The sequence below is a fragment of the Corapipo altera genome, unplaced genomic scaffold, assembly GCF_003945725.1.
Source record: "Corapipo altera isolate COAL_440 unplaced genomic scaffold, ASM394572v1 44, whole genome shotgun sequence".
In the NCBI taxonomy this organism is placed as follows: domain Eukaryota; kingdom Metazoa; phylum Chordata; class Aves; order Passeriformes; family Pipridae; genus Corapipo; species Corapipo altera.
This window is the reverse complement of record NW_020884880.1, coordinates 18,472,437-18,495,812: the sequence shown is the minus strand read 5'-3', so window position 1 is coordinate 18,495,812 and position 23,376 is coordinate 18,472,437. Positions and strand designations below refer to the sequence as shown.

At 39.8% G+C, this 23,376-nt stretch overlaps 1 protein-coding gene and 1 non-coding gene across 11 annotated transcripts in view; one reads left to right on the top strand and one right to left on the bottom strand.

Annotated features, from left to right (window-relative positions):
• The first annotated feature begins 107 nt into the window (after positions 1–107).
• SLC4A7 (solute carrier family 4 member 7) overlaps positions 108–23,376 on the top strand; it is a 93,754-nt gene continuing 70,485 nt past the window's right edge. For 7 of the 10 annotated variants that reach the window (XR_003526984.1, XR_003526983.1, XR_003526982.1 and 4 more), the window contains exon 1: positions 125–306. Coding sequence is in view for 6 of the 10 variants with exons in the window: in XM_027639076.1 (XP_027494877.1) it covers positions 259–306 (48 nt within the window). In the remaining 4 variants the exon portion in view is untranslated. Of the gene's footprint in view, positions 307–743; positions 792–23,376 lie in introns of those variants that run through there. The other 3 variants (XM_027639080.1, XM_027639081.1, XM_027639079.1) reach the window with 3 other exon arrangements.
• Positions 19,681–19,751, bottom strand: TRNAG-GCC. The gene has a single exon. It is a non-coding gene; the product is annotated as a tRNA-Gly (tRNA).

The following is a 23,376-nucleotide window of genomic DNA, read 5'->3' as shown; positions in this document are numbered from 1 at the left end:
CCTCCCATTGGCTCGGGCGGCGGCGCGGGGCGGGGGCAGCGGGCGCGCCGCCGAGGCGGTCCGGGCTCAGCCCCCGGCGCGGCGGAGCAGTCGCGGCCGCCCCGTCCCGAGGGCACCGGCGCCGCCCGCCCTCCCTCCCTCCCTCCCTCCGCCAGGCAGCGCAGCCCCCGCGTCCGGCTCCGGCTCGCCGTTCGCCTGTCCCTCCGCGCCCCCTGCTCTCGCTCTCTCTCGCTCCCGGGCGATCTCGGCGGGGCCGCGATGGAAGAGGAGCGGGCGGGCGAGCAGATGAGACCGTTGCTCACCACGGTAACGCGGGGGTGCGGTGCGGTGGGGGGCGCACAAAGGGGCTGCCGCGGGGCAGAGCCGCGCAGGGGCCGTCCCGCCCCCCTTCTGTCGGGGGACACGGCGGGGACCCCGCTGTGGCTCCCCCGACCCCCGGCGCCGCCGGTGCCCGAGCGGGCGGGGGGTCTCGGCCGCTGTCGCCCGGCGTGCCCGCATGCCGGCCGCGTGGCCGTGTCTCACCTCCCCCCGGCCCCCCCAGCGCGGGGCCGGAGCCCTTTGTTCGGCCGCGGGCTCCGTGCGCTCGGCGGCCGCGTCTGCACGGATCCCCCCCTCCGCCCCCCTCGCCTTCCTTTGTGAGAGCCCCACGGGGCTTGTGCCGGCGGCGGCGGCGGTGGGCGGCGCGGCCGCCCCTGGCCTCGCCTTTCTGCCTGCCCCGCTCGCTGACGAGTTCCTGGGCGAGGGAGAAGTGCGCACACATGGCAAGCGGCGAGCTTCCCCTCGCCCTCGAGGTGCACGGCGGCGTGGTGGGGACGGGTGTCTAATCCTACGGGTGGGAGTGTTGTTGGAGGGCAGATGGGTAAAAGCACGGAGCTGAGGGTTCGTTTCCTTCCCGGACCGGTGGCTCAGTAAAGCAGGCATGTGTTGCCTTACTTCCTGTGCTACTGAAAAATACATGTGGTTCCACGGTTGTAATTTCCCCTCCCTTCGAATGACTCAAGGTCTGGATTTTGTTAATGAGCCTTTGAGCTCTTATTCTGATGTTCTCCTTCAGGGCCTTTTCCGAAAAGGTGTCGCACAGCACCTTGTCTACAGTGCCTGAAGAGGAGGCTTGTGTAGTTTGTAACATACAGCGTACTGTGACAGAGAAATAATACTGAAAACACATGCGTTTTCATCGTTTTTCTGTTACTCTTCAAGGAGAGACTTGAGTCACATTTGATAAAATTGGCAGTCTAATGAAGTATTCGCTTCCTGTGACATCAGTATGTTCAGTGTGTTTTTCCTTTGTTATAACAAGAGTGTTGATAATTTAGTGGTTCAAAGGTCCATGGATTTTGCAAATGTTACAGTCTTTGTAGGTTGACTTCAGAAGTCAGTGTTTTGCAGATCTATTCCAGACCACTTCTCCACTGTGTCACTGCCCCCAAAAGGCATATTCCCAATTTATGTTAGATTGTTCAAGATAAATTCTGGGTAAGAGCAGACTGCTTGATAGGCTTAATTCATGTTAAAACTACATTACTCCTCTGTATCAGGTGTCTCTTCTGAGCTGGCAGGACAATACTCCCCTGTAGTAAAGAGATGCTAGGCTTTGTGGAGCAAGATGCAAAAACTCTGGGCTTCAAGTGTGGGGTTAAAGTTGAAGATAGTAATGGTTACGCTCAGGTGAATCCAAACAAAAAGAGGATTGCAGATGATGTGAAAGTCAGTGTGTCTTGAGCACATTTGTCAGGCCTGGCAGGAGTCATTAGGTTCTGTTGTAACAGAAATTAATTGGGTTTTTGGGACAGATGCAAAAGCTGCTGTGCTGTTGCATGGTCATTTTTGATGTAGGTGTTTTAAACAGAGGTGCTCAGAGAAGTGGTCCATGTTGGTTTCCTTGCAACAACAATGCCTGACCTCAGTGCCAGAACTAGAAAAAAGGAATTTCTGTGGAAAACACAACAGGTAAATGGCTTACAGAAAAGACAGAACATGCTGATCTTGGGCAGTTACATAGTATAGCACAATATTGGATTTGTTGTGGGTTTTGTATGGGAGAGGTGTAATTTTAGATACACAGAAGCTACTTAATCCAAAATACGAGTATTTTTGACAATACAGCTTGACTTAATTTTTCTAATCCTGTGTTTCTTGACAATACAGGCCACCTTCCTGATAGCAAAGCTTGCTGAAACTGCTTACATATGCATAGCTTTTTCAGAGATAAACATCTCAGTAGGATGAAAGGACTTTGTAGAAAAGTGTGAATCAAATTTAAGAACTTCAGTGCAGTGGCTTAAAAGTACAGGAGCATAATCAAACAAAGAGCTCCCTAAAATTTTCTTCCTTCGTCCAGTGTTGTTTCTGTGTTCATATAGTATTAGATATGTTATGTGTTAAGTTCTGGTGCCTCTCATATGGAGGAGTGCTTCTGTCAGTCACATGTTCCCCTCCCCCTCCGTTTATTTAATCAAAAGTATAAAATATCCTGTAACCTTGCTTGTTTTGTATTTTAGGTCCAGTCTTAAAGAAGAGAATCATCAAGTGTTTAGGACTTTGGTATTTTGAGGAACCTGCTGGGTGGCGATGTGTACATGGAAGTTGGAAGGGGGAGGTGAAGTAAATACCTGATAGTTATTACAACCAGAGAGCAACTGATAATCAGAACATCTGGTAATACAATAGGAAAAAGACATGGAACTGCATAAATCTGTGGTCCTTTCATACTGTAAGCTGTTTTGCCCCTCATCTTAGAACAGATACATTATTATTGGAAAACCTTCACTAAAGGGCAACAAAACATGAATTAGTTCAAAGACAAAAATGAATTCAACAGTCTAAGAGTTCTCACCCTGGTAGAAATGATGGCACAGTGATATGGTCAGGCTCTATAAAGCTGCTTTGGAGAGAGTAGGTGGACATGGAAGAGGAGGCACACAGTCAAATCAGAGTTAGATGCTTAGTTCAGAACAAACAAGATGATTCTTTACTCAGTGTAGGGATTCACAGGCATACTTGTTATACAATGTGTACACAAAAAGTTTTTGTGGACTTAAGGGGAGGTTGGACAAGCATTGGAAGACAAATACATTGAGGTTTTTAAATAGATGAGCAACAGCCTCGGGAAGTCTGACTTTGAAAACAGCTGGAGGTTGTGAGAGTGTAAGGAGGAGCTGTTATACGCTTGTCTTGTTTTGCCTCTTCCCTCAGCAGCTACTTATGGTAATTCTTGTTGGGTTTGTTTAAATAGGAGTGGAACATGGCAGTTTGTTTTCTGTACAGTGGTGAGTTTGACAATTACAATAATGGTATTAAAATGCTTGATACCAGCTTGATACCAGCAATCTTAGATCTAGCTTCTAGGTTTTGTCATTATGCTGTTCATTACTGTGTAGTTTGGTGGGCTTCTTTGCAACTGTAAGTAGCATCTAAAGGAAAATATATTGCCGTTCTGTTTCTAGGTATTTGCAGGTAGTATTTTCAAAATACTTTGTTACCTTAAAAAAAAATAGATGGAAACTTTTTTCCTTTGGTATTTGATACTATTTCATGTATCTCAAAATGTTGACAAGGTAGACCATACAGTATAGCTAAGTAATGGGCTTGTGTTTTCTCTTTCTTTCGATGAAGCACATCTGTTTTTATCACTAATTCTACTGTAGATAATGATAGAACTGAAAGTGGCTCTGTTGGAGAAGGGTGTATTTCCAGCTTCTCCTTCTGGCTTTCCTAATCAAAGCAGTAAAGTACTGTGGTCTGCCATATCTCACTGAAGAGGGCATTAATGTCCTTGTACTTTTTCTGAAGTGGGTATGTGGTTGTCTGCTGCTTTTTATTTTTTAACAGCTGTGCATGCACATTGTCAGCTGGGTTACAGGTACTTTCATCTGCTGCCTTCTTATTTGACATGGGGCTTTTGTTATGTTAAGTCAAATGACAGGTCTGAAGAGTATTATGCTGGTGAATATAGATTTTTTTTCACATTAACATAGTAAGCTTGAACTGGTGTTTTCCCTTTATGGTTGGACAAGGGCAACTGAGGGTATGTTTGTACTGCATAATTGAGGACTGTGCAGGAAACTCTCCTCCCCCACAAGTTTGTGGCATCTGGCTGAACACATGCTCTGCACAAGTTAAAGCAATACAGTTAAGAGTTGTGTGACAGTGTCCTAGCTAAATAGCCCTGATCAGAGAGAATTGTACTAGCTTTGCAGCCTTGCAGTCTTGAATCTATGACTGGAGACACAAGCTGCTTTTCTGTGTTGTGCTGTTTGGGTATGGTACATGCCTTGTACAGCTTGCACCATGTAGTGGGCCTCTGGATTAGAGTATTGTAAGCTGCTGTTAAGTGCATATCCGGCAGTCTTTTTGAGTTCTTGAAAAGTTACCATGGCTGTCAGAAACTTGATGTCTTACTTGAGAACTTTCATTAAGCTTCATTGTAGTAGTTCTATTTACTCTCCAAAATAAGCTATAAGGTGTACCAAGTTGAGTATTTGTTCCTTTATATCCATGTGATTGATCTGCTTCTGCAGGTGACTTGACATGTCACCATAATTGTTGTTGGCCTTTGAATATTGATGTCCTTACACAAGGATATCTGTTCCACAGGACCTTTAGTGGCCCTGAAGTAGTAGTCATACTTAGTAAATAGAACTGCCCTATAACCAGTGATTGATAAAAAGAGTATAACTTTGAATATACTTGAATTTAGCTAGAGAGGGTCTCCAAAGAATACTGCAGGCTTTTGATATAGCACATTCTGGAATGATAAAGTTTAAGGGCAAATCAAATGTTTTGCTAAAATGAGGGTAGCTGTCCAGCTAATATTTTGAAATAGTAATATGAATAGTGAGGCTCAAATGAGGTTTTTTTATATAAGTGGATGAATTTGAGCACCATGTACTACTTAATGGAGTAGACCAGTGTCTGAATGCAAAAATGAGACTTTAGATTATTTTACAGATGATCTTACAATGTTCTTAAATATGTATTTCTAAATTTACATTTGCACAATTACCAGTAAGTGAAAATACTACAGCATTATTTTTGATATAGTGCAACAGTTGTGTTTAAAATGTCGATCTTTACATTTTAGGAGCTCCTTTTCGTATTATTGAGACTAAACATTAATTATGCAAGCATCCCGAATCTACCTTGCCAGCATATCTCAACAGTTATTAGAAGGGATTATCTGTCTAAGAGTCTTATGTTAGTTTGTGTTTGTTACCCTCGGAGTTCCTTGTTTCACTGGGAATTAAATTTGCTGCAGTAGTGTCATAACAAAGAAAATGCGTATTTTAACCAGTAGATGGAGCCACTTTAGTTACATATCAATGTGCCTATTTGTCTAAGTTTAGAAAACTTAGTTTCTTCAAGTCTTTTCAGTCATTTTATCTTTAGCGTATGGTTTACGGTGGTTTTAATAATTTCTTTACCTACAGATAAGACTAAGTGTTTTATTCTTAAAATAACAGGGCCAGGATTGTATAGCAGGAAGGCTATTCCATTTTTATAAATGTGGAGGAAAAAAAAGTGAATGCTTGCTCTTAATGGGAATTACAGTTATCTCTGTAAATTGTCCAGTGTCACATGAGTAGAGCTCTACAGCCTTTGTACATCTTGTGTTGCCTGAAGTAACGTTTTGGAATATTGATCCGTAGTGGTGTATATCTGTATATCTGACAGTCTGGAGGCTCTTGCGACTTCTGCCCAGGAAAGGCTGTTAGCTCAAGCTGAGGTTTTGTTTTCCCTACTCCAGTGCCTTAAACTAAATTGACTCAGAGCTGTGTAATGAAATGGTTGTCCTATTTGGGTATACTGGCACCAGTTGTTTTATTTCAGCAATGCTGGAGTGCTTCATAACCTTGAAATACTCCTTGCTTATTAATTCTAGCAAGTCCTGTTTTAGCAGAAGTATTCACAGTGCTGAACTCATTGTATCATCCTGTATTCTCCTTTAGCATCCACTTTTATAAAAGGTATATTTATGTTTTTCTTGGAGTTTGACTATTTGCCCTTAGTAGTGTATTAGACCTTCCCTTTCTCCTACTCTTTTGTCTTCTGCTCTGAAGGTTATGTTTGATTAACACAATGTCAGCTTGAAGAATGGGACCTTATTCAAATCTTTATTTGAACTCTCTCAATATATGGTATTTTGTGAGGTATAGGTATGTCACCTTCTTTCCCAGAATCCTACTGTGAGAGATTTTGAGGTTTCTTGTGACTCAGCGTTTTGGGTTTTTTTGATTATTTTGTTTGTTTTTCTGGTAAGGTGTGGGTGTATTTTTTTTTTTTTTAACTTAAACTAATTGGAAGTTTAAATTTTCTACAGCTGATTTGGAATGAATACTGATATTTTTCATAGTTGTGCTGGAAGGCATCTAGACTTACCTTCTTGGAGTATGGTTAAGATAGTATTCTGAAATATCAGAATATTTTTAAACTTAAAAACACACTTGAAGGTTTTTTTTAAACTTAAGTAGATGTTTCCAGATTAGGCACCTGTTGTCACACTGTTGCTCCAGTTTAACAGAATGTCTGGAGTCTGCCTCCAAGCAAACTGGAGCTTCCTGTGAATGAGGCATGTGGGTGGAAGCTGTTGAGAGGAAGTGGGAGTTACAGAGGAGCATCCCCTCTATGTTGGAATTCTGCTGTTTGACCTACTCTGCCCTTTGCTACTGTTCTTTCTACAGTGCAGCTGTACTACGATGATCTGTTAGCTGATGTCTGCTTTCAGGTGGAGTGAACTGAGGAATCATATGAAAACTTCACTGTTTTTTTCAGTTATTATCTTTTTTACTATGGGGGCATGTGTGTAATAAGAGTGTGTATGTGGAAAGAATGTCTTGAAAAACTATGCTTCCCTAGAGTGTAAAGTGAAGATTTATTTTTTCCCTTGCTCATTGTTGCACTAGACTGATTCCTCTGCATTTTCCATGACTAATGTCTGCTAAATATATGCGGGCTGTGTCTTGACTGGGATCTATTTTGAGATGAAGAAAAAGGCAGCTAAGTTATTGTGAGTACCTAGGTTGTGGCAAGGGTAATGATACCAGTGATTCCTTGCTAGAAAATAGTTAAGACTTTGCTTCAACAAAAAATGCTGCCTCTAAACACCATGACTGTTTCATTAGCATATTATCATCAGACTAGAAAATCAATAATCAGACTGCCTTGTGTGTATATCTTTGTTACCAAAGAACAGAAAGACATTAAAGCAAACCTGTATTCATAGAGGTGTTGCAATAGAATGTCATTTGGTGTCCATTTTTCGACTGTGATTGCTTCTCAGTGCAAGAATTGTTTTGCCATGTCAAGAGATTCAGGCTGCTGTGTTCTGGATCTCAAAAATCATGCTAAGTGGAAGCATGTGCGATTTCTTTCTTTTAGACAGGGTTATGAGTAAGCTAGTACAGCTACTAAATCATGTTTATTGCTAACTGATCAGACTTCAAGTTTGCATTTAGAAGCCCTGATTCTTCAGATTTTCTCTTATATTTTTAAGTAAAGGATGTCTGGCAGATGCTGATGTGTATAACACCTTGTTGTACAAAGGTCTTTTTTCTCTTTTTTCTGTATAACTTCACTTTCAGAGGAAAAAATCAAAATATGTGTTCTCCTCTTTATACTGCCCATCACATCCATTGTTAGTTTCAACCACAGCAGAGCTCTGGATTATCTAACTCCACCCCTGCGCGATTAGACAATGTCTGTGTATTCCTCCCACACCTGCTTCCACTTTTCATGTTCTCTGTTTTGCATTTGAGCTCAGCCACAGGTTCCCTTTTCTTTCACGTTGGTTCATTGTCAGGCCTGCTTGAATTCCTACATGCAGGAATGGTTCCTCTTGTGCTTTGAGGAGGTTGGTCTTGAAGATCAGCCAGCACTCACGGGCTTTCCCTTCACCCTCCATGATAGTCTTCCAGGACATTCTACTGAGCAGATCCCTGAACAAGCTGAAACCTGTTCTCCTGAGTGTCATGTTGCAACTGTATCTACTGGGTCTTGCACTGTATGCTGTACTGTTTGTCTTTCTCACTTCTCTTAAGACTTTAAACTTCACAATTTTCATGGCTGCTGTGGCCAAGGCTGCTCTTGGCTTCCACGTTTCTATCTGTTTCTTCTCTGTTTGTGAGCAACAGGTCCAGCAGAGCATGTTTACTAGTTGGCTCGTTGATGACTTGCATCAAGAAATCATTTTCAACAAACTCAAGAAAATTCCTGGAGTGCTTGTATTTGGCTGTACCCTACTGGCAGATACTAATGGTTGTAGGCCCTAGTATGTGCCAGGGTCTGCAATCATGAAGCTTCCTTCAGCTTTCAAATGAAGGCTTTTTCTACTGCCCCTCCTTGATCAGGAGGTCTGTAGGAGGCATCTAGTACAAAGTCAGCCATGTTGCACTATTCTCTGATCCTTTCCTATAAGCTCTCAAATGCCTTGTCACTCATTCCAAGTAAAGCAGCGTGTGTTGCAAACAGCCCTTTGCATGGATTGAAACCCTTGTTCTTTACCTTCGCAGGCTGGCTTTTCTAAAGAGTCTCTGTCCTTCCATTGCAGCACTCCAGCCATGTGAGCTGTCCCACCATCACACTAATTCCTGTGAGGTTATAGCTCTGCAATGGTGCATGGACTAAGTTCTCCTGTTACTTCCCATGCTGTGTACATGTACTTGAGACGGGCCTACAGACAGGCTGCTTTACAAGGGAAGTATGAGAACCTTCTGTCTTGTGTTGCCCTTGTCTTCACTTCTCTCAATGTGACAAGTCTTATTCACAAGCTTATTGTGCCTGGTGACAAGAGTACAAGAGTACTCTTGCCACACTTTGTCAGATGAATCCTTATTCCCGAAAGAAGTTCCTGTGGTCATAGCTGTAAAAGTTCTGCTAATAACTGACCCTCTGAATGTATTTACTCTACCCTGAGCCTTTTGCTTCTCACTGGAGAGACTGAGAAACACCACCTCAGCCACCTTGCCCGCAGTGCTCAGTAGTCACTCTTGATTTTCTCAGTAGTTGCATTTTGGAAATGTCAGTGGTGTCCATATGGATAAGCGGGAAAGTGCAGTAGTTTGAGGATTGGATGAGCCTTGGTCCTCACAAAACAGTGTTCAAAAAGCATCAGACTTCCCAGGACCTCCTGCTTATGTTTCCTGTTGTGCAGTGTGTTCATCCCCTCCTGCAGGTCTTCCACCAGGCCACTCAGCACCTCAAAGACAGCACACCACCATCCTATGAGGGAGGACACTGTGATCCACAGCACCAGGGAGGGGCAGTGGGTGCTTCCTTCAGGCCAACACCTGCATGGTGACATCCTCCCTGTGCAGTTCTTGAAGTTGAGATCTCTGATGTGCAAGGGACAGTTAATTTGGCAGTTGTTGGAAACTTCACCTTGTAACATGTTGCACAAACTTGAACAGTGCTTCAGGGCCCTTTTTAGTTTTGTGAACACTGGTTAGCTACCTCTCTTGTCTGAGCCCTGGGAGATGGATGCACTGCACAGGGGTTTAAGTCGTGAAAATATTAAACTTTATCATCTAGTTCTGTTCACAGTATGGGTTTAAAATACACATTTATGCGAATGTTTTATTCTACTTGCAGTTGGTTTCTGATAGGTATATCACATCAATATTATTTTAACAACTCAGTATTGTAAACTTACCTGTAATAACTGCCATTTCTTCAAGGCAGCTGTTCTTTAACAGTAATCATTTAAGTTTTTATTTGGCTGGTGCTGTTGCGTTGGCTGATGTTGCATAATTTCTTGGCTTCTCTGCTTGAAGGGACCAAACACAGATTTTCCTGTTCATGTTTTGCCAGGTCATGAGCCTGTAATAATATATATCTCTTTCACTTACCTTCACATTTAATAAATACCTCATTGTGTAGGTGGGAGGCAGTTCTGCCATATTGGAGATGCTTCAGTTGAAAAGCCTAAATTTTCTTCTCTTTCTCTGTCTGTAATATCTGTAAACATAATTTATTGTAGGTGGAAACACTGCAGCTTAAGTCTATGTTCTAGGAATTTTTTTCTTCATCTGTGTCTCTTTTATAGCGGGATTTAAACTGAATAATGCTACTGGGACTTAGTAGGGCTAGACAAAACCAGATCATCTTTTCTAGTTGCTCCTGAGAAAAAACACTTAAAAGAAGGTATGCTGTGGGTTCTCTGACTAACTTGTGAAGTCAAAGGACTGAGCTCTTCAATTACATTTCTAAACAATAATGTAGAATTATTTAGACTGCTGCCAGATTTATTGCTTCTTTGTTTCTATTTAGAAAAGACTATTGGAAATGTATTTAAACTTACTGCTTGTTTTAGGCTACTGATTTTTGGATTTTTTTTTTCCTTTGGCTTGTATAGCACCATTGTGAGGATATACTATTATGTAAGCACATGCATTTCTTTAACATGTCAGACATATTTCCAGACAGACTTTGTGTACAAAAAAGGAAATGAGAAACTTCTCAGTGACTAGCCACAGTTGGTGTTACTGTTGGTGGTAAATTCTTAATTTTGTTTGTCAAATAACTACACCCTACCAGCCATGAATTTTAAAACAGTTTATATAAAAACAAACAGATAGCATCTGATGATTGTTATGACTCATTTAAGGAAGTGATAAACCCCAAGAGTAGTAGAGATCCTTTCCTTTTTCAGCTTGATTTTTTTTTTTTTATTAATATTGCTGCGCTTGCGTGCCACTGAGAGATATCAAAAAAGAAATTAAGAAGGCAGATACTCTTGGAATTGATATTTGGTTGAATTGTAGATAGTGAGATAATGATAGAATGGAGAGACATGTTTCAGCTTATAAATTAAGTTTACAAAACCAGGTATTGTACAGTTTTAATTTTAGATTGTAAATACAATCAATTTGATTAAAGCTATTCTAACTGATTTTTGTGGAAATTCTTGTGTTTTAAAAACTGCTGATATATGTCAATCAAAAAAGGGAGAACAACCTTTTTTTTTTTCATCAGTGTTGCCATCCATCACCTGCCTTAACTGCTGTTGTTATACAAAATGCTTGCAATTGCTTTACATTTTTTTAGAAACATGACCAGAGGTTTTTTTCAGCGTATTGTGTAATGTACTTTGCTAGATCAAGTTTGATTGCTTTTACTGAAATCTGTAACTTTACATGATTCTGTGTGTTGTAAGGATAAATATTCGTGGGCCTTGTTTTATACGCACATGCTGTAGATAGAGCTTCAGCTGAGGAAGATCAGTTTATTGAGAAGTTGAGAGTGTTTTTCCTTAAAGTCAATGGAAGGAACACTTATTTTCAAACTAAGTAAAATTATAGACTCTAGCATCTAGAACAGGACACACCCCCCAAAAAATTACCAATCTGATCACTGAGAAGGAGAACAAATTAAATAGGGGTAGGATGCTGGCTTGTTTGTTTTTTGTTGGTTTTTTTTTTTTAATGGAACAGCTGTTCACCAAATGATTTTGTTTGACGTGATAAAAAACCTTATTTGTCAAACAGAACATTTTGTTTGACATGATTAAAGGTACATAAATTGCATTTTATAGACACAGTTTCCAGTTTATAACGTTTGTATATTGCAACTGTGCTTGGTAGGTAAGCCTGTTGGCTTATAGTTCAGGAAGAAGATGGCCATATTGTATTGAGTGAAGCCAAGTAGTATTAGTCTGAGGCTTTAATTCTCAAGCACAAATGAGTTGCCTTGCAACAAAGACATAAATGAAGGCAAAACATAAGTAGGGAACGGAGGAAATTTGTTATGCTCAAGGTGAAAGAATATACCTACTGTTTGTATTCTGTGCTTTGCATTGACAGAACCTTTTGAAAAGCCAGGCAAACAGGAAAGTTAATTGTCTTTTCTTGCTGGTGATGGGGCTGATGTGCTGTAACCCACTTGGCATATGGGATTTTAGCTAATCCTAATACAGCAAATAACTTGGAATACGCTGCTTTGTTAAATAAGATAACCAATTTCTCTCTGTCACATTCAGTGGTTTGTTGTTTGCATTTACAGTAGCCCAGGCGGGGTGTGTGATGAGTATAAACTTCCGGATCCTGGAGGCAATGTAGAAGATGAACATTTGCATGTTGAAACAGTAGTTCTCAAACCAGGTCTAGTTTCCCAGGCTGTATTCCAAATGCTGTACAAGTGGTGTGCCCTTGCTAGTCCACATATATCAACTGTGTAGTTGTGTTTTCTTTGGGGGAGGGATGCAAAGTTTTCACTTTGAAAACTATGTTGGGGGTTAATGCATTCACAAATAATTAACTTTTTGACAAAAGGCATTTTTTGTCTTTGGCTATGACTACTGTTTAGATAAGGAATTTTCAAACAGCTGAGGCTGTAGTCTTTGTTGCAGAATACTTTGAGTTGAAATTACCACTGGGGCATATTTTGAGTAAAGTCACAAGTGTCCACTTCCAGGTGCTGGGGGAGGTCGGTAGCCAGAAGGTGAACTTGGTGGCACTGAAGGCACCCGGGATCCATCTGTTTTCGGAAACAGCTTCTAGAGAATGCTGGCAGTATCTCCAAAGAGAGGTTTAAGTTTGTTTTAGAAGCTGCAGAGGTGGCAGGAGCTGATGAGAGACACGGACAGTGGCAGTACAGGTGTCAGGTGCTGTGAAAGCTGTTGAGAGCCCAAGGGGATTGCAGCTGGGGAGCTGAGTACTGGCAGAAGTGACAGAAAGGGTATGTATGCATGCTTGTTTCTGGAAGTAAAATGAGAATGTACAACATGCTTTAATTTCTACTGAAGAGTAAAGAATACATAATTCCAAGATGGCATATTGACTTATGTGTTGTGGCCTGCATTACTACTATTTCTTGTCAAGCTCAGAGGATCAATTGTAAGTAAGGCTGTAAATAGTTTTGTGTATGTTCATGATATGGAGAACCTGTTTGTTGCTTCAGCTGTTTCGTGGTATAAAACAGGCTCTTGGGTGAAGACAGAAAAAAAATTCTCTCCCCCCATCTTGAGAGTTGCTAAGAAAACCACCCAAATGCCATGAATGAATACAATATGCTGTACAATTTAATGAGGACTGAACAATGTCTCTTTATTGGTGAACATTGTGTGCATTTATGTTTAAGATGTACTAAATTTAAATGGAAGAAGTTATATTGTTACAGAAAAGAATGGATGTGACCTTAATTTGCAGAACTTGTCTCCTGTAGAACTCTGTCTCAAAATACTTTTGTCTTGTACAAGTCTAATACTTCACTAACAGATCCTCAGTAAGCATTTAAGTCTAGTAGTATTCCTGAAGTATAAGATAGAAAAGAGGAGAATAATCTAGGAATTGCTTTCAACCTCCTCTTGCTTATATAGGAATCATTAAAATAATGGTCAAGAAAGTGGTTTATTGTGAGGAGTGATATGGGGTGAAGGAAATTTGGGTGGTGTCCTTCTGTAGGCTCTGTGGTCAAGGTAATTCTCAAGCATTCCATGGAAAATTCATGTGTAACAGCAAGCAACAGAGATGAGTTTTAGGCATCTTGAAGGAACTACAAGGCTGTAGTTCCACCTTTCCCCTTCTATTTTGGTTTACTATTTGGTATCCAGTGCTTTTCTTTGTTAGGAGGAGGTGCGCCTGACTTCTGTCCTTAACCTTATCTCTTTATGATTGGTCTAAAGGTTGGATTCTATAATCTTGGAGGCCTTTTCCAGCTGAAATGGTTTTGAGTTGACAGATGGCCTCAAAGTACCAGGAATTGCAGAACCTATAAGAATAATCCTATTTCCTCCTTGAGATACATTGTGATCATGCTTTGAGACAGTCATAAGCAGTTATCTCCTAATTTTGCATCACCAGAAGGGACAAAAGTTCCAAATAAGTTACATGCTTTATATTCTATCTGATGACAAGGTCAATAATCCTATATCAATCTAAGTCATAAAAAGTCCAAACCCAGAAACTGTTTGTTACAAGTAAAAGAACAAGACTAAATGAGCCCATGGAAAAGAAACAAAGCTCTTGGTGCAGTTGGTCATGGAACTCTTTGTAGATGAGAAAGCTGGTCATTGTTAAGTGTCCTCTACTAATTCTGTAAGCTAATGTGTTTAATTTACTTGTAGCAAGTAGTTTGACAGAAGTCTTATTAATGGGAACAATGATTTATATCAGAGTTGTTCAGAGGTTAGATGGAAGGAAACAGCCAGAATTACTTGCTTTAAACTGAATAATTGGATGTGGTCCTGTCATGGTGTTCTAAAACCGCACTTGAGAACAACCAAGACATCTTTTAATCATAGAAAGTGCTAGAGAATATGGCTACAGCACAACAGAGAAGTCGAGGATTTAGCCATTTATCTTCCCTTGCAAGTGAAGGCTATGTTAGGTTTCTGTTTTTAAATATTTACTGGTGACTGTTTTTTTGTGTTTCTGTTAGTGTAATAGAGAGGCCTGTAATTCAAGGCCTGCTCATGATGTGTTAGTGTGCCTGATTGTCAAGGCAGTGTCATGTGGTGGGTGAGTTACATTCATGGCTTCTTAGTATTATCCTGTTGCAAATGGCTCCTTCAGTGGCTTCCTAATTTACAATAGTTAGAATTTTCCTTTGCAGTTCTATAAATTTCCAATTAAAGCAACTTAAGTAGAGGGATTTTTGTGTGTGTGTGTGTTGTGACTGTATTGCTGTTTGTTCATAAAATCTGGGTGAAGAGGATAGTGCTTGAAAAATTGTATTTGAGTTGATGCTTGATTAATAGAAAGTGTTGAGAATGTTCCACTTCAGAAGTGTAAGCACTGATATGTCTCCATTAAAATCATAGAAATCAAAGAATCATTTAGGTTGGAAAATACCTTTGAGATCTTCAAGTCTAACAAACTAATGTTTGTGCATTTATTAATATGCATCGGCAGTTCTTTTGATAACATTAGTAAAAAAGACTTTAATCAAGTTAGTTGGCAACGCCTGGAAAATACATGAATGGCTATTTGAAAGAATATGGAGGTTTTCTGGAAGGCTTAGTTACAGAATGTAATACGCCTTTAAAGTGTCGATAAGTACATAGAACTATTAAAGTAACAGAATTGCTATTTAAAGAAAAAGAAAATGGGTGAATTTCAGGAAGCCCCTAGTGAACTGTCTCTTACATCAACCTCTTCTTCTATCCTCCTTCTTATAAAGTGTTAGGGAGTGAATGTTCCTAATTAATCACATCTCTTAAAACTGCATACTTATCTTTGTCTCCTAATGCTTCTTAGTTCTTCTAGAGCTTTTAGAAGTGTGGGGCTGTCCTGCATATTCAAATTAAGACCTAGAAAAGAAGTGAAGCCTGCTGACAAAGTGGTTCCAAAAATTTGAATTGTGGTGTAGTTCTTCTGTTTTGTAGTGTGTTCAAGATGATACTACTTAGGAGAGAACACATGTTTATGAATATGTGTAAGTTGCTAATAACATTATATATGCCATATATACCAAACATCCAGTTGCATTATGGAATGAGTCAAAAGTAGAAACAAGCTTCAAATACATAGAATAAACTTTTCTTCAGACTATTTCCTTTGTTTCATTTCCTAAACATTAAGTGTAAATAAGCATTGCAGCCTTTTAAACTGCTTTTTGTTTAACATACTTCTCTTGCTATTTGAGTAAGCCGCTGGATAATTTTCTTTCATAGAAAAGACTAGAAGAACTGTAACAATCGAGTATGATGGATGTTGTCTGTACTATTGTACAATAGCTTCCTTTCTGAGGTTATCAGAACACCATTTTTTTCCCCTGTTTTGTAGTCTGTATGACAACATTTCAGATGTTTAAGTGCTTTGACTTCAGTTGTCTGAAAAAAAGTTCTCTTGCATATCTAAATCACTTGTCCATGAGTGAAAATTGGGGGTTAGTGGCAGGATCAGTGCATGCAAGAGATTTTTGATGTGTACTGCTTTCAAGTTCCCCCTAGTGTTCTGGTACAGGTGTTGTAACTTTAAGCTGAGCTATCGTTCAGTTTTCCTTTAATGGGGGAGCTTCCTTTTGGCACAGTTGTTCTGTCCCACTGAGAAGAGGGCATCTTACCCTTTCTTTGAGTTCCTGTCAATGTACAGGGACCTCAGACAACCTAAACAGCTTTTAGTAGACAGTTGACCTGGTTATAAATATTTTAAAATAGTAATTTATTTGTCCCATTTTGCTTGAATGATTTTGCTTTATATGCTTTTTTTTTTTTAAATAATGCTTCTGTTAATGTTGATTTTGATAATCAACGTTGGTTCAAATTGAAAAGACACATACTTTTGGAAACCTCAGTTTTTGAGGAAGTCTGTAAAAGGTGGTTAAATCAGATATGAAATGATTGCTTCCATTTAAATGAATTAAATCTCAGACAGAAGCTCTGAAGTTGGTGCTAAGATAAGCAGAAGCTATGATGTCGTGCTGCCCCAAATATCAAAGTGTATTCAAATGTTAATAAAAAGGTACCACTTTCTGCCAAAGTTGAATACCTTATTGTAATTTAGAGACAGTCTCATTTGATTAAGTTTAGAGTGCAGTAGAAGCCAGTTTGATTCTGTTTTTTTTGTACATGGGAGATCTTTACAACATGCTGTTGGTAACACTTTTCCAACCTAGTTTACAGGCAGTTGATTTTCTTCTGCAGAGTCAGTCCTGTGAATTAACGTAAGAATAAAAGCAAATAATTTGTTGGATAGGTTAATTTCTTTCTATGTGTCCAGACTTTGGTGAAGTAACACTGGAAAAAGGGATGGATATGCTTATAATATGCATATGATCTAGACAGATGAGAAACTTTATCATTAGAAACATGAGTAGTTGCCTAGAGGACAAGTATATTCAAATTTTTCCTATTTAAATATTTCTTAACGTGTTGTTTTTGGTAGTAGGTGAGAAAGTTTCAATATTGCTGCTCTTAGTTGTTTCCTCATATATCTTGTGTTTATTTTTTCAAGCTCTCTTCTGTATCAATTTGAGGTAGAACACAGTCTTTTGGAATCATGGAATGATGAAAGCTTGGTTTAATTGCTAAAACCCTTCAAGTAAAGATGTTCTTCACCCCCAGTAAAACCCAATTGAACATTTAAAGTTGTATTAATGCATACGTAATTAAGATATCTGATTGCAGAAATTTACTTGATATGATAACACATTCCCAGGGCTGTAAGCTATGTTGTTCTTATTTTATATGTCACAGTAAAAGCAATTGTTGTATTCTGTGTAGATGACTTCTCTATAGATTTGATAGTATCAGGAAGAAATAGTTATTCTCAAGACTTAGTTTCTAAATAGTTAGAAACATAATGCCATTTTTTTTTTTTTTTCACTTATCCGATATTTGAAGAAAATTCATTTGGTTGCCAGATGCAGTTGCCATTGTCTAGATCAACTCTTGCTTTTTTTTCAGCATTTAAAAATTCCTTGCTAGCTGTAAAATCCTGAATTACAAATGTTAAGGTAAAGTTCTTGTAGCTATTAGATGTAGCATTTTTGATTCATGTTGCTGGAAGGTCTTTTGCTTAGGTGTCCAATCTGGATGATGTATTTTATGTATTTGTCTTAATGTTTGGTTTACTGTGTATTTGACTTGGTATTTTATTTTTCTATCTGTTAAAAGGATCAGTTGTGTTTGTAAGGACATCTTAAAGGTGTTGAATCTCTTTTCAAGTTCAGGCAGAGAATGCAGGCGGAGACTTTGTGTCTAGGGCCATGACTTTTATTTATGGATGCCAACCTTAGAGTTCCTAGGGCTGGTCAGAATTGCTGTAGTTGCATCTCATGGAACATGGCTGGTGTAAGTTTACTCTGCAAGTTCAAATTTGCCTTACAAGAAAATCGTGGCAGTAGAATTTTTATGGGTAGACTTTATGCAAGGCTGCATAATTGTCTCTCTTCCAGAAGTCAATGTGAAAGCCAAAAGACTAAGTTCTTTGTTGTGCATGCTCCAATTTCACTTAAAATCAATCTTTAACTTGTATTTGTGCTACTAGATGGCAGTGTACAGATTAAGGTGCGTGGAAGTGTGGTCTATGGCTTTATTAGGAAGCTAGGTAACTTCTGTTGCTTATTTTAAAGTAATTAAAAATGCATTTTCAGAGAGCACCCTTTTTAGTAGTTCTTGGCTGGTTAGAACTCCCATGCAAATGATGTTAAAATTCTCTAAAGCAGAGAATTCTAAGTGTTAAACAAATCAAGAGGAACTAATTTCCCTTCCATGTGTTGGATGTGGTCAGCTTTTCTTACTAAATAGCCCCTCAAGTTATAAATTTACAATAAGAGTCCTGAAGCATTATTTTTTTCTCTTTACAAGAAAAGTATGTGGGCCTTTCTTAAAAGTACTGTATTGTAGATTGTCCTCTACATAGTTACTCACAAAATGAAAAAATAATAAAATACTACAAACAATATCAGTAGTTTATCCTTGAGACAAAGCATGAAGTAGCTACAAATGAATTAGGTTTTCTTTTTTTGGCTAATTTTTAGATTTCTGTCTCGGTTTCCCTTTGCATTTTGTGAACTGAACTTACCTGTAAAATTAGTATCATATGCGATGGCATACATGAATCAGTTGTGTCAGAATCAACACCTTACCTTTAAACTGATTTCTCCCAGAACCTCCTAGTGAGACATAGTGAAAACATTACACTTCTTAGTACATCAGAAAATCAGCTACTTGCTTTCTCTAAACAGAAACTAAAGGAGCTCAGCTGCATAGCTTTACATGATGTTAGGCAGGGCAAATAAGGAACAAAGTGGATCCCCTTTTAAATGTCCCTTCAGTGGCCCTTCTGAAGGACCTTAGATTGGCTCCTAGAAGTTTCAAGATCTGAGAGTTTTTTGTCTAATTATGTCTTTTCTTATAAAGGTTATTTTAGACTTTTCAGACATATAAGATACTCTGTTGTACTTGAGAATTGCAAGAGGAAAGTGGAAGAAATTTTGGCAAGAAAGTACGTATTTAAGATATGGCTTCATGGTAAGGGTGAGCTGGACTAACTAGATCCTGATCTCCACGGGGGAGGTGTCATTCTCACTTTGTCCTGTCTCCTATCCCATAAGCTGATTAAACTGGAAAAAAACCCAAACAGAAACGTCAAAAAACACCCAACAAACTGAAACAGAACTTGGCAATGTTAGCTTTCTGAAATTAATATTAACTAAGATACATGTTTACTTATAATCAGAATTACATAATCGTAAAATGGTTTGGGTTGGAAGGCACCATCATATAGTTCAAGACCCTCCTGGCATGGACAGGAACACCTTCAACTAGACCAGATTGCTCAGAGCTCCATCCAACCTGGCCTTGAACACCTGAGGAATGGGGCACCCACAGCTTCCCTGGGCAACTTGTTCCAGTGCCTCACCACCCTCACAGTAAAAAATTATTCCAAATATCTAATCTAAACCTACTCTGTTTGAAGCCATTCCCCTCGTCTTGTCACTAGATGCTCTTATAAATAGTCTCTCTCCATCTTTCTTGTAGGCTCCCTTCACGTACTGGAAGGCTGCAATTAGGTCATCCTGAAGCCTTCTCTTTTCTAGGCTGAACAATCCCAATTTTCTGAGTCTTTCCTCATAGGAGAGTTGCTCCATCCCTCTCATCATCTTGGTAGCCCTCCTCTGGACTCTCTTCAACAGGTCAATGTCCTTCCTGTGCTGGGGACCCAGAGCTGGATGCAGCATTGCAGGTGGGGTCTCACAAGAGCAGAGTAGAGGGACAGAATCACATCCCTAAAAGGACCAACTTGCATTGGCCGGGAATCGAACCCGGGCCTCCCGCATGGCAGGCGAGAATTCTACCACTGAACCACCAATGCTAGTGATTTTTTTTTATTATTATTTTTTTTTTTCAGCTCATTCTACACCTTTATTTAAAAAATTTTGAATAAACCAAAAACTTTTATGCCACAAAAGCCAAGACACTAGCAATTTCTTGGATCTTTTCATCTGTTCTTCTATTGAAGAACCTTGCTTTCGCAATTACAGGTTGCTTGGGTAGCTTCCCCTTGCTCAGGACTTCATGTGTGTAGCATCAATGGCTGCAACCAGTCCAGCCTTGTTTTTTATGTAGTTGAACCTTTTCTGTTTGGTTGCAACTGTCTGTACTTTCTGCAAACTGAAAGTAGCACAGAACTTTTGGTTTCTTTTCAAGTAATAGTGTGTCATGCTACTTTTCCGAAGTAAACAGGGTGATATTTGTCAAAGTTCAAGGCTTCCTAATACACTGGTGACTAGCTGACATTCAACATGTCACAGTGGTAATAGGCTAACTGGTATGCCTGATAAAAGTAGATTTCAGATACCTTGCAGTTACTCAGCATAACTTGGGAGATGTAATTTGTGGAATTTTTTTTTTTACATTTTATTAAAATAATCTACAAATAACAGCTCCTGAATATTCTGTATATTACAGCACTTAGCAAGTTAAAAATTTATGATGAAATTCTGCCCTACTTCAGATTGCAGTGGTCATTAGCAGACCTGGAGCTTTACTTCCATTCTTCCTGCCTTCTTTTTAAAAAGAAATGTCATGGGCCAGCGGAGTGCTGATTCCTCTTTCTGTATCAGTTGCCTGCTACTAATGTTGGAAACATTGCCTTACGTTCCCATTATAGCTTGCTGAGTTTTGATCTGTAGGTAGTCATTTTTGTTCACTCTAAGAGTAAACATGTGAGTAAGTTATTTAGAGATACTTGATTTGACTGGGATGCAGTTATATGAATGGAGAATTTGAGGCACAGGGAAAGCTGAAGGTGAAGAGTTAAGGCTTGAATTCATGTGGACTGGTGAGATTCATGGTCTTTCACTTTCCTATGGAAAGACATGTATGTAAATATTCAAAAATTGCAGCATTCATTGTAAGAATAATTTTTTTATTTATTAGCTGCTGGTAGTTGGTGGTCTTGTCAGGGAACTGTTCTTTGTGGGTGTAGCTTGGTTTGGTTGTATTTGAAGATTCTGCCCTAACTGAATAATTGGATGGTTTTACTCTAAAAATTTTTTTTTCTCTTTTCTATTTTCCTCCCCAGTTTGCTGTCAGGAAAAAGCTTTCTTGTGCCTGTACTTCAAATAATGTCAATACAAACAAGATAAAATTATCTGCCCCTTATTATGCTATTTCGTATCTGGACTCATCTGCTGTTTGCTTCTATGCCACCTGTTCTAGGAAATTAATCTAGAGGATGAATTTTTAGTATTTGGACATTGACCTGTTGGAGTGAGTCTGGAGGTGGGCCACAAAATTGATCAGAGAGATAGAGCAACTCTCGTATGAGGAAAGGCTGAGAGAACTGGATTGTTCAGCCTGGAAAAGAGAAGGCTTCAAGGTGACCTAATTGCGGCCTTCCATTACCTGAAAGGAGCCTAGAAGAAAGGTGGAGAGAGGCTATTTACAAGGGCATGTAGTGACAGGACGAGGGGAATGGCTTAAAGCTGAAAGAGAGTAGGTTTAGATTAGATATTTGGAATAATTCTTTACTGTGAGGGTGATGAGGCACTGGAACAAGTTGCCTAGGGAACAGATTACCCCATCCCTGGAGATGTTCAAGGCCAGGTTGGATGGAGCTCTGAGCAACCTGGTCTAGTTGAAGGTGTTCCTGTCCCCACCAGGGGGTTGGAATTAGATGAGCTTCAAGGTCCTCCTCCAACCCAAACCATTCTATGATTCAACATACTTGTACAAGTGATTGTAAAGCATTTAGACATGTGGCAAGTGATGAGGAATATGTTGTAACGTGAGCAGGTTTGAATTCAGGAAATTATCCTCATCCTTCTGTGTGTGTGTCCATACCACATGCCCTCCCCCCCCCAAAAAGAAAAAGAAAACCAAAGAGTAAAAACCCAACCCCCTCACTCCCAAAAATCAAATCACCCACCCCACCAGCCTAGCTCACTGCCATATGTGTGCTGATCTTATGGTCATACATATTGGAGTGAAATTCTGTGGGGGTCTGTTTGAAGATGGTCACTTTCATCCCTCTCTGCTGAGGGATGTTTTTGAGTCCAGCAATAAGTACTCAAAAGCTTTACACACATCTCTTGTTCTGCTTCATCAGTGTATGCAGATCAGGGCTGTGGGGTGATTAATGAAGTAGTACCTAGTACACCGCCTCCCTAAGATCTTGCTTTATGGTGAACTTGCCACCACCGGCTGCCACAAGAGAGGAGCCCCGAAGAGGAGATACAAGGACTCCCTGAAACAACATCTCAGCCTTGGCCATATTGATCATCATCATTGGTCTACTCTGGCCTCCAATCAGGAGGTCTGGAGACACACCATCTATAACGCTGCTGATGCTTTTGAGAAAGCACACAGGATCACTCTTGAGGAGAAAAGACAATGCAGAAAGAATCGTGCCTTGCAGAATATACCACCTAAGGACTCTTTCTGCTGTGCCTTTTGCAACCGGACATGTCTGTCTCGTATTGGCCTTTTCAGCCACCAACGCACTTGCAACAAATGTGGGTAGAGCCCTTCCCAAATCTTCGTTCGCGAAGCCCAGCCATGACTGACATAGTACAGTAGAAAGCATAGTAATCTCACTGTTAATGAGGATTTGGATTATAAATTTCAGGGTATCCTCTGTAGAGAGTAAGTTCTCAGCTGTCCAAATGATGTGTAATTGTATAATTCCAGGAGGGCTTAAGCTAGTGATCTTGCCTCATGCTTGTTCTCAGCATCCCGGTGGCTCCTGTCAGCTCTCCTGCAATGTGCTGTGAAACTCAAGAGTCCACTACTGCGACAATACACCAGAGAATATCTGCATAGAATACATATTTTTTTTGTACTCTTTCCTTTTTTTTTTTTTTTTTTTTTGGAAACACCCAGTTCCACGTGTATGTGCTGATACAAACTGAGGCAAGCTTGAAGTGTGCTATGCAGATGTATGCCTTGGCAACTAGCTATTATGTGGAAATTTTTTTCTGAAAATACTTGAAGGCAGTCAGACTTCTGGATTTTATGGCTAGTTTTAATTCATTAAATGATGAGCCACTGTCTGCAAAAGTCTCTGTGTTCCCTTGCTAAAGTAATAACATCTCCTTGGAGGTATACCTTAGATTTAATTTCTTTGTAATAAGATACTCCTAGGAAGCTGGTCTTCTTAATATGAATTAGTAGGTTCCCATTTAATAAGAAGCTGAACAAAACCATCCTGTGCTGGTTTAAAGGTAAACCAGCAGGGGAAATGAACTCAACCCAAAAGAGAGATTATAAGTCAGAATAACAATTTAATAAAATAATACAATAAGTATGATTATACAAACAAACAATTGGTTTTAACCCACAAAACCGAAATGTATAACCCAGCACCCTGGGGCATGAACAGAATGGTGTTCTTTGGGCCCCCTGAGTCCAAAGTAAAAGGAGAGGGGAAAACCTGTTGGTGAGAGTGCTGTTGCAGTCTGGTCAAGGGTGGTGGTTGCAGTCTGGTCAAGGGTGGT